Source organism: Schistocerca serialis, chromosome 4 (assembly GCF_023864345.2).
Source record: "Schistocerca serialis cubense isolate TAMUIC-IGC-003099 chromosome 4, iqSchSeri2.2, whole genome shotgun sequence".
NCBI lineage: Eukaryota > Metazoa > Arthropoda > Insecta > Orthoptera > Acrididae > Schistocerca > Schistocerca serialis.
In genome coordinates this window covers 432,048,953-432,068,339 of record NC_064641.1, presented here as the reverse complement: position 1 = coordinate 432,068,339, position 19,387 = coordinate 432,048,953, and the positions used below count along the sequence as shown (strand labels likewise).

Genomic DNA, 19,387 nt, shown 5'->3' with positions numbered 1-19,387 from the left:
GATTTGTTTCTTTTAACAAAGTAAAGATAACCATTATTTCCTTCTGCAAAAAGCTAGCCATTACTTCACATGGTAAGCTCGAGGATTTAAATCTACTATTGATTTAATTACCATTGATGAAGAAAAAGATACAAGTTCATAGAGGCGATGTAACGTACAGTACGTTCTGACCATTTCTTGGTGATATCTGAAATAGATATATACCTCCTACGGAGAAAGAACGAAAAGTTCACACATGGAAAAATGAAGGAAGAAATCCACATAGGACATCTACTAAATACGAGCATACGAGATCTGTACCACATGACACTTAATTAAGAAGTGGAACGGGAAGAAGAAGCGGAATAAATAGAAATGGAATGGAAAAATCTAGAAGCTGAGGTTAAGAAAGCATCTGGTGACGCCTTAGGAAAGAGGAAGAACATGAGAAGGAAGAAAGGGTTAAAAATCTGGATGCCAGGATTAGATACTGTTATGAAGTAAAAACAAGACTTTAAGAATGTTAAGAAACCAACAAAGCAGAATCATCAAATTTATAAACAAGACAGAACTGCGGCAAATAGCAAATCCGGAAAACGAGTTGGTCAACATTTTTCTCATAGTTTTATAAGCATAACAGAGGGCGATGTTCACGGAGAGTAAAAGATAGCTTGAAAAACAACGAAAATATTCAGTCAAGCAGAGAAAGAAGTTCTGAAATAAATAACATCCACAAAGCAAGATGGACAGCACATTACATGAACCTGTGATATGAAGAAACCAGCTCCATAGAGAATAAAGAGAATAAAATTGAAATAGGATTTGTAGACGATTTATGTTTGAATGAATTATGAGAAGCCCTCAGTTCCACAAAGAAGAAAAAAGCTACTAATCAGGAAGTTAAAAACACTGAAAAGTTAAAATAAGGAGGTATACTATTACAACAGGGCTGAAACAAGTATTTAATATGCGCTGGAGAAATGGAGTTATTCCTAAAGCATGGTCACAAACAGAAGTGATATCACAGTTTAACAAAAAAAGACCGCAGCAACTGCGAGAACTATAGAGGACTCAGCCTGCTGGGCACTGCATGTAAAGTTTACGCAAGAATAGTGAACCAGAGGTTACAGATTGTAGCTGAGAGTTCATTAAGCGAAGAACAAGCGGATTTTCGGAGGGACTGGTCGACAGTAGATGCACTATTTATAATAATCGAAAAACAGAGAGAGTATAATATGAAAATTAATATAGCATCCTTTGATTTTATTGAGGCATTAGATAATGTTCATAGGAAGGAGCTTGAATAATTACGATGGAAAACCTAAAAAACGTTTTAAGGAGTGTACAAACACACTGTTGTAATTTTAGATGTAAGTAGTACTCTAAGTAAAATAGCTTATGACAATCAAAGTCGTTAGACAATGGCGCAACATTTCATCGGCAATTTTTAACATTTATTTAGATGATTCAGTTCGGAAATGGAAGGAGATTTTTAATTCTGGGGTTAAGAATAACCGAAATCCTCGCTTGAATTGCCTTTTATATGCAGGCGACGCCTCGTTGCTTGCGGAGAATGAGGATGAGTTACAACGGGGAACACATTTATTAGCTAGGATCTGTGAAGAGTAAAATTTGGCAATTGCAGAAAAGGAGGTAAATTCAATGGCTTTTGAAGAAAAACATTCATTACAGACAAAAATTGCGATTAGTAACAGGACAATGGACGTCGGCAAACATTTTAACATGTAGGTTCTGTAGTCACGTATAAGTGTGACGAAGATTTAGAGAACAAATTAGCAATGCTTGCGAGTGCATGTGGAAAAATAAACAGAGGTCTTAAAAACATAATTAAGAAGGAAACAAGATTGAAATTTTATAAGTCAATGGGAGGTCAAATGCATATTTACGGAAGTCAGTCGTGAGTCATAAATGAAGGTCAAGAAAGTCGCATACAAGCAACAGAGATGAGGCTTTAAAGAGCAGTAAAGAGCTGCACAAGAGTCAACATATTTCGAAATTCGGAAGTTAGTGAATGACTGAATGTATTTAATATCCTCAATAAAATAAGAGAAAACAGGGAAAACTGGAACGAAAATCAGGAAGAATTAGTGGAAAGATCAACTTCCCACATAAGAAGGTTTAAGCCATTTGGGAGAAGATATCAAGAAAGGCTGAGGAAATGATGGGTCCCATAACAGCAAAAAAAAGCCTAACACTCGAAGGAAAGATGATCATGACGACGCCGTCTACCGTAACCGGACAAAAGTAGGAACTGGCAGGTCCAAGACAGATATTTGGGTGATCGCCGGTTAGTGTGTGGAGGGTGACATCGTTGACCCACACTGGCACAACGATAACTAACGAATCCCTAGAAAAATTCCCTACTAGACACCTATATGATGACCCACAGCTAATACATAACTACATACCGTACCACTTATCAAACCACAAACACCTGTCCATCCCATCGGTTCTAAGGACCGCCATCAACGACAGGACAAAAAAGCTGTCCCCCATTAGAACTCTTAAAATACTACAAATTATAACTGATCGTACAGTTACCTCCTCTCAGTCACCTTCCCTTCTTATTCAAATCCTCAACCTATTCTGTCCAGATCTAAAATTCCTAAACTTATATACCCATCACCCGAGATCAGGAAAAACGTCACAAATCTCTCATAAAAAAACATATTCTTAAAATACCGAAACATTTCAATTCCAAACTGACCTGTGCAAAATTTTCTGTCGTCACAAGGAAAAAAATTGGGCTCACTATAGCGCTGATCGTGTTGTGTATAGTAATGAAATTCTCTTTATTGAAACGAACTGCATCTCCATCTTTTTATACGCAGGCGACGCGTCGTTGCTTGCTGAGAATGAAGACAAACTTGCAAACTTCATGAGAACCAGTTTTCTATAATGTGCAAAAATGGCTAATATTTATATCACGGTCGCTCCTATACCAAGCGGGAAATTCAGAACATAGTTAAGTAATCTAGAGTTACTTTTGATAAAATGACTACACGAAATTAAAGGATAAATACTTAATCAAAGCATCATCGCTATATATCCTTGGCAAAATATAAACCCCAAAGGCAAGTGACAAACACCTCTTCTGGTATTTCTTTACTTATATTTACTTGTAATGTGAACTAAATACATCATTTCATAATGTCAACACCTCTTCTGGCACAAGTATCGTCAAATCGTAATTGAATCGGCTTATCTACCCGCGTCCGAAAGAAAGTGAGGATAAGTTGTTTACCAAATATTAGCTGCGTGATAAGATAAACTTAAGAGCCACTCATCATATCATCAAGACAGAAGCACTAGAATCACACCTCCAGCAAAAATAAAAATTTATACAACCAGTCCAAAGATTTGAAATCTCAGATTTTCCTGGATTATACAATGTTAAGATAACTTACAGGAATGCGGCCGGGTGCAGCTTTGTCTTGAAGATGACAGGGTGGTCTCCTGTCAAAATATCGGCAGTTGTAGACGACATTACTCAGCTGCATTCCCGTAAGTTATCTGAACAGTGCATAGATTTTGTTCTGTAGTAGAACGTTACTCGCATAATTAGCTCTAGCTCCAGATCTGCTGCAAGAAACCCGCTAATTGGAATTTCAGTAAATATTTGCAGTGCATTTAATATCATGAGATTAAATCTCCTTGCTATGGAATTAGTATTTATTTTAAATTTAGAGTAAGTCCATGGTTGCTAACAACACTGTAATCGGAATGAAATTGATGCAAAGGTTTTCTGGGTAGACGATATATTATTCTCATTTTTAATTATTTTATTAAGCCTTCTATCAACCAACACATTTCATATTGTTGTGTTTCATTTATTATCTACAACAAACTTTTTATAACAGTTACTTTTCTCGTCTTTACAAGTTTCGATTAAGCGTTTACTGTAGTCTAGTTGTGAAACCATCTGTATTCGCTAACACAACGGAAAATGGCTTAAATGCTAAGATTTTATGGCCATCTTCGAAGAAAATTCAGAATCTACACAACCTGTCCTTGTTTTGTACAAGGCACATCACTATGTCCAAACGAAACATCGAATATTTCTTAGTTGCAATCACTTGATATTTCTTCTTCTGTTTCCTGGCCGTAACTCGTATGTTCATAGGGTCAACATGTCATGATTTGACAATGTTAGCCTTAGGACGGCCGGATGCTCTTTCTGTCGCCACTCTTCAAACCCCCCCCCCCCTCCCTCCCCACCCTCCCATCTCTGTAGGAAATTATTACATCTCACCTGTCTGCATCTAGTGATATCCCATGTGAATGTGTGAGAATGTGTTTCGAAATGTTCGGGAATCATGTAACTAATCGGAGGTGTTGGGACCAGTCCAGCATTCACCTAGTTAGACGTGTAAAACCGACTAATACCATTGAGGTTGGCCAGCACACCAGTCACCGGGCGGATTCGAGCCGGGGCTGGCGTGTCTGCCGAAACCCAGAAGCGACGTGATGACACACTCAGCTATCCGGACACGAAAAGTCAATGGATATATGTTGATATAATCAGCCTTATTTTTAACCGACTCTACTGTACATAAGCCCAAGGCTTCCTCCTTTTCTGTAATTGATTATCCATAATTTCTACTACCCTACATCCTCATATTGGAGTACACAGAAAGTCTACACCCAGGAAAATGATTATAAATATTCATCATTACAATTAGAATTGAAATTACGTTCTTCCGTCCCGTATTCAATAACTATTTCTTTATCCATTGGTTTTCTGTAGTTACAAGCTACATTTCTACTACTGACTTTCAGATTAACTTCCACAGAATTATAACTTCTTATCTGTCCAAGAATATATTGAGACATACGGGCATCCTCATTGCAACTGCTAGTAATGCTTCACTTTTAACCTTTCCCACATCTATAGTGTCGACATGCTCAATATTTCCAGCTTGTAATTTTCCACATTCTGTTTCTTCTTTCTATTACATGTCTTCTATTCTGAATTCATCAGCTAGAATACGCTGGCTCAGTATCCAATATGAAGAGGAGCTTCATATCGTGTTTATCGTTAACCTCTAACTTTTACTTGAAACCGCGTATTTATCTACTTTGAAGCATTTCTTTTTTTTTTTTTTTTTTCAAATCTTGGCACCAAGTCCTTCGTGTAATGCATTTCCTATTATGATATTCATTATCTGCTAACATCATTATCAAATAATATATGTCTACAATCTGCCACTTAAACGTACACCAGCATCTTTTCATTCAAACAAACTTCATTAAAAACATTTAGATTCGATTGTTTGTCTAGAATCGATTGCTTCCACAAAATCTTCATTACCGGCATCATTATTCATATCAGTTAATAATAAATTAGTGAGGTGTTATCTTGCATTGAGACATTTTGAATATTGTCGACATAAACAGTATCACTCACTGATGTATACCTAACAGAATTCATCATGTTCTCCTTTTCAATTACAATATTACTGTCAGTAGCACATGCTTTTTCTGTAAATTCAATTCCTCTTTCACCAACAATGTAGATGATTCTAATTGAATGGTTCAACTGTTCACGTATTGCATAGTTTTCACTCAAACTATCTGATTAGCCTGCAAATATTTTGCAAGCTAGCAACGCAAAATTTTTGGAATTCTTACTGAATGTCAGAATTTTCTCTCTTAAAACATTAATAATTCGGTACTAACCAGAACGCCCTCTGTTCTTAGTTTCGTTAATTTTAATATTCTATTGTTACGCAATTCTACGTCTATTTTAAACTCTTTACGTTCTATCTTTAACTGAATGCTCCGTCGGTCCTTCTCAGAACATGGTTACTTTAAATAGGAAAAATCTCCTAATATTCCACAAAATTACATTTATTCCGTCACAAACCGGTTTTCCGCTTCTTAGGCCTTTTTCAGATAACAAGTGAAGATCCTAATAAGACCATTTCTGGCTCATATAGGATAAATATAATTTTGAGGAACATTAGGAAGCGTTTCCCATTTAATATTACTTTCAATTCTCTTCATTCGTAGCTGATGTCTACATGTCCACTCATGGTCCTATTTCTTAAATACTTATTTGCCGCGCTATATGTTGCAGCTTGGACACATGATTGTCAGTTTCCTTACTAAGTTCTGCTTGTGTAAATATTTATTGAGCTTTGGAATTGTTTAGTTCCTCCTTCCTCCTGTTCTGCATTTGTTATGATTATGGCTATGAACCTGATTACGTGTGATCTGCTAATTTTCTCTTTCCATATTTCCAGTTTCTGTTGTGACCGTTCTGTGTCTTTCAGCCCAGTTACCATCCGGTCTATTGTCACATCTATTATTTTTCTATTTTGTGCTTATTTTCCTCTCTGACACAATGTCTGGCACATATTTTCCACCCATTCGGTTGCTTCAGTACTAGTACGGCACAGATTTCCTATTGAGATATCTTGGTTGCTAGTATCAGGTGAGCAATCAATTGGGCATGGAATAGATTGACGGCATCACTTTATTTTTAAGAAGTCCAGCTGTCATGTCTTTAATCACTCCAGTTTCACTCCTTTTTCCAAAATTTGTTGGGTGGTTACCGTTGCTGCTGTTGTTGTTGCTAATTATGTTGTAGGAAATGCTCTTGCTACTGATCCTGCTACGGCTGTAGCAGTTGTTTACACATCTACAAAAAAAAAGTTCGACCCTTGAATGACACACTCATCGCATACTTCTTTTCTTTCGTCACGGATACCTAGATACACTGGATTTTACTTAGAATAGATGCATTTAGGCTGCGAAGACATGGAGCACTAATTCAGCAGAAGGACGGTTAGACCATGAGCAATCACAAATAGCCGAATGTGAAGCCAAACTTGTCACCGCTGAGACAGTACTATTTCCACTGTATATCCAGACAAATTCAAATGTGTAACACCAACATCAAAGTGGAAAGTTACTGCCGGCTGCAAATACAAACACTGTGTGATTGGATCGCTTTTGTTTCTTTATTTGACCTTTATTTACATTTCCCACCTTCATTGGGAGAGGGGGGGGGGGGTGGACGGATAAACCTCCGCCCAAAAAGACTGCCGTGTCATCCTCGGCCGATAGCATGGTCTCGCAGCCGATGTCACTTTTCGTTACTGGAGCCACTACATCTCAGCCATGTAGCTCCTCAAATGGCCTCACTAGGGCTGAACCTACACCGCTTGCCAATAGCGCTCGGCACCCTCAGATTGTCACCCATCCAAGTCCTAGCCAAGCCCGACAGCCTTTAATTTCAGTGATCTTGTAAGTAGGCTGTTTGGGTTTTCTTATTGGTAACGCCACGTAGCGCTCTGTATGAAAATCACTGGCTGCGCTGTGTGCAGTCTGTGGCTAGTTTGCATTGTTGTCTGCCATTGTAGTGTTGGGCTGTTGACTGTTAACAGCGCGTAGCGTTGCGCAGTTGGGGAGAGCCGCCAGCAGTGGTGGTGGATGTGGGGAGAGAAATGGCGGAGTTTTGAAATTTGTAAGACTGGATGTCATGAACTGCTATATATATTAGACTATTAAGGTAAATACATTGTTTGTTCTCTATTAAAATCTTTCATTTGCTAACTATGCCTATCAGTAGTTAGTGCCTTCCTGTAAGAGGTTTACCAGCACAGCAATTCATTAATTATTCTAAGGGCATGTTTCAATCTGACGGTAACCAGTGTCAACACTGTGACAAGGCCATTGACGGGGGGGAGGAGCGTACACCATACACCATAAGCGGAGGTAAAATTGGCACTCTTCAGTCATTGTCTTGTAAAATATACAATTTTAAAACAAAAAATAGTTAGAGAAAATAAGAATGATTCTGATCTCTGGATGCCGAACATGGTGGTATTGAAGTAAAACACATTCCTGGAAATCAAAAGGTCGCGGATTCGCTTCCTGAAAAACTTCACTCTACTTTTAACAAAGCCTTCACCTCTCAGTGATATGAAGATCTGCCAGGAATGACACGTGGTTCGTATTCCTTGTAAAACACGAGGTCTCCTTTCCCCCGTAGGTTTGCTGTGGTAAGGTAGGGGCAAGCAAATCGCCGAAATGGAGTCCATTTGAAACACTTGCACCACGCCTTTCGGCCACATGGGATTTTTATTATAGTCTGTGTTAGACAGGGTGATGGGAACGTGATGTTGTTTCATTTTTGTGAGCCTAATACAGTGGCGGCTTCTGGTAGTTCTGGATAGATGGTGGAATGTGGAAAGCTATGAACTTTATAACCCAGCTCTGAATGTTGCATCGATGTCGGTAAGTTAGGTGAAAAACACAACATTCACAACGTGTCTACCAACGAGAAGTCGCTCCAGTGCCGTCTGGCTGTGTTGCAGCTGCGCGCGATTCCAGCTGTCAAGCAGACACACCTACCTGCCACTGCCAGCCGGCATACATCAGCATCCCTGCAACCTGCGAATTCAATTGCCTTGCCTTAAAGGACGAGTTGTGACGTTGCGCTCTTGCTGTTGGCACATGCACAAACGTTGTGTGAAGTCAAGCGCCACGGAAGAGTGTGACAGGCCAGAAAATAAGTAACCCACGCTTCTGATTAAAACAGACTATATTTTTGAGTCTTTATGTCCTGTCTTAAGTTGGTTTATATCATTGTCATATTGGGATAAAAAATGGATAGATATAAAAACAGAATTCAAAGTGCCTTCACAAAAGCCACTTATTATGAATCATTGTCTCCCCAATGGATAGTTTATGAACTGGAGACTCCAGTGGGGGATAATTCAGTAAGCGAGCACTGCACACATCTCCTACGATTCCTTTACAAAATACGCTGCCACACAGGACTTTATACACGAGACGCTAGGATATTTAAGATAATGCGAAGCAACATTGCCATATAAGACCCTCTATGACTATTACCTTTACTTACTCAGTCGTGACCATAAAGCTGTCCGCGACAATCTACGACAACACTGAGAATATACACAGTAAGTCTGTGAGCATAACTTTACTTACCAGTGCAGTTGTGAGACATGATGCAGTAGTATCACCCTGTTTATTTGATCTAACCTCGTCTAAATCTGTTGTTATTGACATCACTGAGAAAACGAGTCGCTTCCCACTCAACTGTATATGGTATTTCTTTGTAATATTAGACAATGTAACATTAAAGTTTATTGAGCCTACGAGAGTGGACTTCCTCCAGCTACATAGTCTACTCTCAGCCAGCCCTCATCGCAATCTGCCCGGACAAGCAGACTCTACTCCTATTTGCAAACTTTTTATCTCCTGCGGCATCAGATCTGTCACTTTAAATGTAGCTGAAATATGCGTACAACCTTCCTCTGTAAAAGCGTCGTCCCCTGCGGCATTATCCTCGATCATGACGACGCTTCAGACAGTAAGATGTCAACACAAGCAAAAAAAAGTCACAGCTCAGAAGTTCAGTTCATGTAAGATGTAAGATAAGTTAAAAACGCCACATTGCCACAGAATTCACTACAATTCTTCCTAATGCCACCGTGGACGTGTGGAACGACCAGAAGGTCGTCACGCTCACTCTTACTCACATTTCACTCCTTCCTTTGACGCCTGATGGAGCGTTGAAATCACGCGCTTTTCTGATGAGTGGCCGAGGAAAACATTACAGACACACCGCCACTCAGAACTGTCACGAAAAGTCCGCAGGGGGTGGCAAAAATGGCGTCAATGAAACCACCGTTTTCCCTTTAGTGTTTATTCCCAAACACTTCGTGGTCGAAAACGACAGTTCGTGGTGAGCAACGGGTAGACGTTCTCCCCAAACTTCGACGCTGTTAACACTCTCGGGCTTTTCAGCCCTTCTCTGTGGACGTTGTGGGGCTGCTTGCCCATGGAACGTGATCACACGCGTTTGGCGCGCAGCGCGACCGCACTTTTTGCCTCTCTTGTACAACTTCGAACCACGAGGGACCGTTCCAAGCCATTCGACAAAGATGAACGTGATCCTAATCAGCTAAAGGTGCTTACGCTCTTTTAGCGCTCTGTTTATGTGGCGTGAACACGGGGGATGCAACATTGACATATACACTCCTGGAAATGGAAAAAAGAACACATTGACACCGGTGTGTCAGACCCACCATACTTGCTCCGGACACTGCGAGAGGGCTGTACAAGCAATGATCACACGCACGGCACAGCGGACACACCAGGAACCGCGGTGTTGGCCGTCGAATGGCGCTACCTGCGCAGCATTTGTGCACCGCCGCCGTCAGTGTCAGCCAGTTTGCCGTGGCATACGGAGCTCCATCGCAGTCTTTAACACTGGTAGCATGCCGCGACAGCGTGGACGTGAACCGTATGTGCAGTTGACGGACTTTGAGCGAGGGCGTATAGTGGGAATGCGGGAGGCCGGGTGGACGTACCGCCGAATTGCTCAACACGTGGGGCGTGAGGTCTCCACAGTACATCGATGTTGTCGCCAGTGGTCGGCGGAAGGTGCACGTGCCCGTCGACCTGGGACCGGACCGGAGCGACGCACGGATGCACGCCAAGACCGTAGGATCCTACGCAGTGCCGTAGGGGACCGCACCGCCACTTCCCAGCAAATTAGGGACACTGTTGCTCCTGGGGTATCGGCGAGGACCATTCGCAACCGTCTCCATGAAGCTGGGCTACGGTCCCGCACACCGTTAGGCCGTCTTCCGCTCACGCCCCAACATCGTGCAGCCCGCCTCCAGTGGTGTCGCGACAGGTGTGAATGGAGGGACGAATGGAGACGTGTCGTCTTCAGCGATGAGAGTCGCTTCTGCCTTGGTGCCAATGATGGTCGTATGCGTGTTTGGCGCCGTGCAGGTGAGCGCCATAATCAGGACTGCATACGACCGAGGCACACAGGGCCAACACCCGGCATCATGGTGTGGGGATCGATCTCCTACACTGGCCGTACACCACTGGTGATCGTCGAGGGGACACTGAATAGTGCACGGTACATCCAAACCGTCATCGAACCCATCGTTCTACCATTCCTAGACCGGCAAGGGAACTTGCTGTTCCAACAGGACAATGCACGTCCGCATGTATCCTGTGCCACCCAACGTGCTCTAGAAGGTGTAAGTCAACTACCCTGGCCAGCAAGATCTCCGGATCTGTCCCCCATTGAGCATGTTTGGGACTGGATGAAGCGTCGTCTCACGCGGTCTGCACGTCCAGCACGAATGCTGGTCCAACTGAGGCGCCAGGTGGAAATGGCATGGCAAGCCGTTCCACAGGACTACATCCAGCATCTCTACGATCGTCTCCATGGGAGAATAGCAGCCTGCATTGCTGCGGAAGGTGGATATACACTGTACTAGTGCCGACATTGTGCATGCTCTGTTGCCTGTGTCTATGTGCCTGTGGTTCTGTCAGTGTGATCATGTGATGTATCTGACCCCAGGAATGTGTCAATAAAGTTTCCCCTTCCTGGGACAATGAATTCACGGTGTTCTTATTTCAATTTCCAGGAGTGTATGTGAAGAAACCCGCCATAGCACCTGCCCACTTCTACTGAGAATTTTATAAATGTACTTGTATAGACAGGCCAACGGCTTTGCCGCAGTTGTGACACCGTTTCCCGTCAGATCACAGAAGTTAATCGCTGTCGGGCTGGGCTAGCACTTGGATGGGTGACCATCCGGTCGGCCGAGCGCTGTTGGCAAGTGGGGTGCACTCAGCCCTTGTGAGGCAAACTGAGGAGCTACTTCATTGAGAAGTAGCGGCTCTGGTCTCATAAACTGACATTCGGCCGGGAGAGCAGTGTGCTGACCACATGCCCCTCCATCTCCGCATCCAGCGACGCCTGTGGACTGAGGATGACGCGGCGGCCGGACGGTACCGTTGGGCCTTCCAAGGCCTATTCGGACGGAGTTTAATTTACCTGTAGAGACAGAACCATGACGAAGTCCTAGCGGCTTGGAAACATGCTACACTTACGACACTCTCAGCTTCTCGATGGCCTGTAATCAGGCGCAAGGGCAGCGCAGCGGCGGCGAAAGACCAGCTGTGCAGCCTGGTTGCATCTGACGGGGACTCTAGTTTGTCTGTACATCCACATTTATAAGGTGCTCAACTAACGCGGGTGGGTGGCACCGACGATTTTGCAAACTGGGTGATCTTAGAAGGAACCTTTGACATTTTGTTCACGCATGTGTCAGTGTCGCATGTCCCCCATGATCACCCGACGGGAAGAATCGCAATAGGAGGTATGAAAAAGGATAAGCACCTTTTGCTGCTTCAGACCACGTTGAAATTTCGTCGGGTTAACGGTCCATAATGGTTCCAACCTGTACACGAGAGCAAAAACTGCGGTCGCGCTGCGCTCCAAAGAGGTATGTCCACGTTAACATATGGGTAAGGTGAGCTGGATCCTTCACTTGGATGGAGTGTAATAAGAAGTTTTGCTTATGGCTCGTTGGAAAACAAGAACCGACCATTCCTTGATCAAAATATTTGCACTCAGATCATTACTAAATGTCGAGACCAAGAGCAACTTGATGCGGAAGCATTTTTGCTCACTAGTAGATCCAGGTGTCAGAATCGATATCTCCAATACTAAATCACATGCCATTCCAAAGCCTCAAAGTTCAGATTACTTTCATAATTTTATTTAAGTATGATGCGTATTAACATAATTTCATCCAAACTATGTACAAAATTTTGAAGTATTGTGAGAATGCTGTATTTCGTATATTGCTGCTGACGTAATGTGTTATAAGATTTTATTAACAGGTAGTCTTTCAGTAGTAAATGTTTCTGTTTGAACGATACAATCCCTCTAAAATTTATATTTGATTCAAGAATCTACTTGAAACAGACAAGACTGTGTAGTGAAATGTTGTCTTTATCACTCTCAGCTAATTCCTAAATTTATTCCCATATCTTCTCCAGCGGCATAAAAAACTAGCATCTACCAACAATCCCATCTGTCCCCGTCAAATGGTTCAAATGGCTCTGAGCACTATGGGACTTAACATCTACGGTCATCAGTCCCCTAGAACTTAGAACTACTTAAACCTAACTAACCTAAGGACAGCACACAACACCCAGCCATCACGAGGCAGAGAAAATCCCTGACCCCGCCGGGAATCGAACCCGGGAACCCGGGCGTGGGAAGCGAGAACGCTACCGCGCGACCACGAGATGCGGGCTCTGTCCCCGTCGAAGGGTCTACAGTTGTGAGAGCACTATTCATTAGCTACAGCAAAAGTGACATCCATGCACGAGCAATGAACAATTACTCTCAGTTGCTGCTTGACTGTTCCACATCCAGTGTAACGTACCCAAAGGATTACGAAAATTTTCTTCGCGTATAAATTTCGTAGCGTAAATTCTACATTACTCATGGACGAGCACAATATTTGCAGAATGCTGTGAGATTATACCTGTACAATGAGTAAAGAATAGGTATCCTCTGTAGAGGCCTAGTGCAAAAAAAAAGTTATTTTTCTTGGAAATGAAATTTATATGAATTCAGTTTTCTGTCTGTTTCATATATACCGTTCATATATACCGTTCCTACGTACACCATTGAATGAGAGGTCGTGTAATTTTTATAGGATAGGGGGTACTGCTGAAGAAATATTTTATTTCAAACTAAGAGCGCATCCATGCATCGGATAATCACGTGATTATTTATGCAGGTGGATAAGACACTGTTGTGTACTCTTTGTACCCGCATCAAATCATTCAAAAACTGACATAACGAGAATACTACAGGTAATTCATTCTCCTATTCGAAACCTTTTAAAGATTGTCTAGTCAAGTGCTTACATCAAGTTCTTAAATCAAGATTTGTGTGTCAGTATTGAAACTACGAGTTTTTAAAACTATTTATTTATTTTACGGCTGTTACAATAGTACCAAGAAACAGGCATCTTTTTGTCTAAGCATACATTGTCGAGAACTGTCAAATAAGGGTACAGTCTACAGAGTGATCTTCTCATGCATTCCACCGTCTCTTGCGTAGTATAAATTTGGATGTAAATTACGTATTTCACAAAACTAATGGAAAGAGAATAGTAAATGAATATTCCGTTATCGTCTGTAGGTGGACAATCAATACGGCTGTAATAAACCATACCAGTTCGTTATGAATTGTAGCTGTTCAACGTTAAGTAACCTTAAGTAACCTTAATAAGTTTGGTTACATATTTTGCTTTCTTCACACAGCTGGAGACAAACTCAGATCGATGTGGTAGTTTTGGTGTTCCGATTAGTCACTTTCAGATACATTGTTAATTCATACAATGTCTGTACTTATACAGTGTTGTATCTTCAGACTACAATGTCTTTCAGACCTGCGTGCACATCTGATGGAACAGACATTGTTTCTGACGTTTACAGATGTGACAATCTTAACGAAAGAGTTTCGTATTCTCTGATTATGCGTTGACGTCAGCACTTTGTGTCACATGAAAATTTGTGTCAGTCTAGGACTGAAATCTGGACTCTCTGCTTATTGCGTTAACCACTTCGTCTGCCCGAGCATACATCCAGGGCTGGGCGGAAGTTTCGTAAGTCATATAGTCATAACCCCAATGCTTGTACAATTTCTGAATCCTGCACAGTGAGACAAATTTATATCGTCATTTTAGCTCGTCGTAGCATGCATGCATTCATGCAAGTCTGCAGAACATTAGGGCATTGTACGGTGAAGGTACAGACACTGCCAAAAAAAAAAACAAAAAAAAAACAAAAAAAACAGACAATGTAACCAACAGTTACATATCCAAGCCCCGACGGGCTAAAGTGACGAAATAATATTTGTCTCCCTGTGCGTTAAACACGAATAATGCGAGCAGAGAGTTGTGACTGCGTAACATATGGAAGATAGATCCGTCCTAGCGGTACGCTCAGTAGCGAAGTGGCCTTTGACAGTGGAACTGCATGAACGTCTCGCTTATGTCTCTGCGTCGATAGCACACGCACATTGTTGTTGTAGTCTACAGCAGTCTCAGTACAACTTACGCCCTTCGATGCTCCATGATACTTTCACAGTGAAAATGGACGTGAAGTTAAGTTTCACGACCGGGTATACACGATCAAAAGCATTGGAATTTGAACAATTTTTACAAGATGACGTATGTATTTATTATCATAAACTATTAGGGATTCACCTTCCCATTTTGAGTAGCGTGGTCCACGTGAATGTGGCGGATGATGGCGGCTTGTGAAAAGGTCTTGAACAAGGTGAGTTATCTTCAATTCAGATATCTGGACATACACAATGACCCAATGAAAGTTGAACATGTGGGTCTCGGCCAGAGCTACTGTTTGACATGAGATGGTGATCATAGCGTTTAGAACCTACGGCACTATGATAAGCTATACGGCGGAAAAACTGGTACACCTTAGCATGCACCCGGATCTGAACAGGGTGCAGCACGTGCACACAGACTTTACTAAACATGTCCCGTCCTCACTGAACATAAGCAGATACCGTGTCATCATAATTTACGACAGTAAGCCAAAAACGTGTTCAGTATGTGGGCAAGAGGGGCATCTCAGACCAAGCTGAGTGTTACGTCGACAGGGGAACGGAATACGTCGACCAATCTGATGGTGCTTCTAATGGCGTACGTGGAGCTCCTTCAATCAGTACCATCTAGTCGTCGACTGTCGACACAAGCGTAGTCTCCCATTGTTCCTGAGCAAGCAGCCCCCAACATGGCGTCAGGGCACTACGGATGGGCAGGCCTTGCTCCCTGTGCAACCCCCTCCCCCCAGTCTTGCAGACAAAGGTGTAAAGGGGTAACAGCCCTTTTAGAAGAGGTTTTCCACTGCAGACTTGCTGGTAAGAACCGACGCTGTTGTCCTCGATGGCAGCCACCTCCAGTTATTGTCGGATACCAAGTCACATGTCAAAAAACCTGTGCACCCTGTCTCCATATGCCTGACGCTGACCGTTCTACTACTTGAAAAATAAAAAAGCAATTAAGGCCATCGCTCACGAGAAGCGGTAAGACCGGGTAAAAAAATAATACAAAATGTGGTTAAGTCGACTGCTCACGATAAGCGGGACGTTCGATTTTGAGTCCTGGTCTGGCATAAATTTTCATGTGTTGTAAACAGCTGACGTCAATGCCTCGTAGAATAACGCAAAACTTTCTTAACTATGAGACACGTTTCGTAAGTTTCGGAAAATCCTTCCCGCTTAACGTGGTCTTGTCAAGAGGAATCTGTGTATTAATACGACTGTTACGGCAAATGATTGAACAGATACCGTAAAGTAACTTTCGTATAATTAGAAGCCGCCATTTACACACTTATTTTCGCCACGTAACGCAAGTGCCATATTTAACCATTGACAGAGTTGGAAAAAACATCTATACAACACAGATCACGAAAATTTATAAGTGATTTAAACACCGTCCGCCCGAATGTGAATCTGGTGGTTTACCCATTGCACCATCTATCTCGGTCTTGTAGGATTCGACGTGTTCTGATAATTCACCCAGTGTTAGTAATGCTATGAAACGTGGTGTATATATGAGCTCTTTCTCTTTCTCTCTCTCTCTCTCTCTCTCTCTCTCTCTCTCTCTCTATCCCAACACTCACACACAGACACACACACACACACACACACACACACACACACACACACACACACACACATGTGTTCCTCAACAAACACCTGTAGGCTCATTGATCAATGGTAATGTCAGTTCAGAAATCTGTGTATTACATGTATCAGGAATGAATGTAGTTAATAATAAACGATTTGTAAACGGCAAGTGATTCGAGGGTATAGCTTTGCACCTATAACGATTAATACTGTCATGCATATTATTGTTATTAAAATGAATGTGTTTAATTCGTTCTTATTGTCACTTCAAACAATATTACGGAGCAACCCTGACAGTGCCGTGTCCCCAGAGTGTGCTCTCATCAGTAGGCCCTATGTTCCAGGGAACGGTTGCAACGGTACATTCTCGTCCCAGAAGTCCATGCGGTCCTTGTCCTTCTCGTGGCCGAGCGTGATGTTGGCTTGTATCAGAAGGTAGCTCCTCCTCGTCATGTCGTAGGGCTCCCAGACCACAGGATCTGCAACTGGTGTCGGGTTTCTGCGGAAAATATGCACTTGTTACTAAAGCTTAATTTTGTCCATTTTTGATGACATTAGTCCGACTAGTATGTTGACTGCTGCACTCAACTTGACATTCTGATTACAAATTAGGTTCTTTATACTTCTTTAATACTAGTGGTAGCAAACCGGAGAAGCAAATTACGTGATGAGAATATCGTTTTGGCCATGCCTCTTATCAAATCTTTCGTTGTCCAGCAACTGATTACAACTTCAGACAATGGTCAATAAAATGATATCTAAAATAAATGACATACTTGGTTTGAGTTGCCTATAAATAACAGATAATGTGAACGTCTCGATTACTTTTAAGAACTAATTTGCCTGCTACGCATATACAATTTCCTAATAACCTGTAGCAACGGATTACATTATATTTTCTTCAGTATAGTTGAGGTACTTTGAGAATGGCCATAAAATATGAAAGGATATTTGCCACCATATGAACTCATTCGCCGTCACGTAGCTAGTCCTTAAGCATGAAATTCAATGTAACGGATTTGTAACTTCCCATGACGTAATAACAGTGAGCACCAAAAAATGAAATGAAGTGCAATATATTAGCTGCCATTAGGGTCGAAACCGTACAGTGCCCTAATTACAGATCGTTATATTAAATACCACCAACTGAGGATTAGAAGTCTGCATCCTTTGATATTTGATACCCAGGAAACCACCTTCATTCTCTCTCAAGTGGCTGCTTCCTGTTGGAACACCTCTACCTCAAGCTCGTAGACCTAGAAGATGTGCCTGCCCGCCCAAGTGACCTCCATTTGTTCTCACAGCCTCTGAACAAAACATCAGGTGGTGGCATTCCTCTGCTCGGGAAATTCCATACTCGCTTCCTATCTCTGTCTCTCTCAAGTGGTTACTTTCTGATTGTGTAAACACGTGCACGAACCACCGTGCCCCCCACACGCAGATGGAGGTTTCCTTCCCTCCTCAGAATTCTGTGTTCCTATTGGATAATGCTGGGGACAAAGGGAAAACTGGCGCAACTGCAATATCCAAGATAGCGGGAAATAGTCCAATTTCACTACCCAATCAGATTAATTGTTCAACAATTTACATGAGTCAAATAGTTCACTTAAAACGTTCACCACCAACTTACAAAGATTCTTATTCTTAATAAAACATTTTAAATGTCTGAGAGTCACACACAAACATTTTGCGAATCAAGTAATTAAATTTCCGCCACAAATAGTTCGTATCACTAAATATACCTGGGGTCTTGTATGCAACAATATTTGAGAACACAAGCGCTCTCGTCTACAACAACTTTTCCATTTTACACTAAGCATTTATGGTGAAAAGAAAAAACCTTCCAATCGCACACACTTGCGATAATGACACCCATGTCATCCACCGACTGCAGGGGCCGCGGCCGAACCGGCGAGGAGAGGAACAGACACCCACACACTTGTCAGCGATGCCGGCACATCTCCAGGTAGCCAGGTATTCACAAAATGGTCTTACCAGATGCTCAGAGGCTGGAGAGAAGGCTACTGTGACCGCCAAGCAATCAACCAATTAATTTACATGGGGGTGATAATTGTCCAGCGCAAACTCAAGCCATATTGAATCTTCTCACGCAGTACACACGTCCACTTCTGTCGCTGCTCAACCAGCGTACTGTTTACTTTGCTATTCAGCCACCCAGAGGGCACTGAGAGCGCCACTGCTGGGACCTGTCCACGCAGTTGCAGGCAAGAGCCGACAAGTAGGAGCATACTTTGTACCCACCAGTCGCGAGAGGCTAAGCCACAGCTTTCGGTCAACTGAAACATTGTGCCCACTCCTGCTGCTAGCCACAACAGAATCTGGGACAAACCTGTGTGGTTTGGACATATACACTCCTGGAAATGGAAAAAAGAACACATTGACACCGGTGTGTCAGACCCACCATACTTGCTCCGGACACTGCGAGAGGGCTGTACAAGCAATGATCACACGCACGGCACAGCGGACACACCAGGAACCGCGGTGTTGGCCGTCGAATGGCGCTACCTGCGCAGCATTTGTGCACCGCCGCCGTCAGTGTCAGCCAGTTTGCCGTGGCATACGGAGCTCCATCGCAGTCTTTAACACTGGTAGCATGCCGCGACAGCGTGGACGTGAACCGTATGTGCAGTTGACGGACTTTGAGCGAGGGCGTATAGTGGGCATGCGGGAGGCCGGGTGGACGTACCGCCAAATTGCTCAACACGTGGGGCGTGAGGTCTCCACAGTACATCGATGTTGTCGCCAGTGGTTGGCGGAAGGTGCACGTGCCCGTCGACCTGGGACCAGACCGCAGCGACGCACGGATGCACGCCAAGACCGTAGGATCCTACGCAGTGC

General features: G+C 42.8%; 1 protein-coding gene across 2 annotated transcripts in view; it reads right to left on the bottom strand.

Moving 5' to 3' along the window:
• Nucleotides 1-16,749: 16,749 nt before the first annotated feature.
• The window catches only part of LOC126475029 (acetylcholinesterase-like), a 215,684-nt gene continuing 213,046 nt past the window's right edge, over nucleotides 16,750-19,387 (bottom strand). For both annotated transcript variants that reach the window (XM_050102572.1, XM_050102570.1), the window contains one exon: nucleotides 16,750-17,027. In XM_050102572.1, coding sequence (XP_049958529.1) covers nucleotides 16,862-17,027 — 166 coding nt within the window. In that variant the 3' untranslated portion in view covers nucleotides 16,750-16,861. The remainder of the gene's footprint in view (nucleotides 17,028-19,387) is intronic.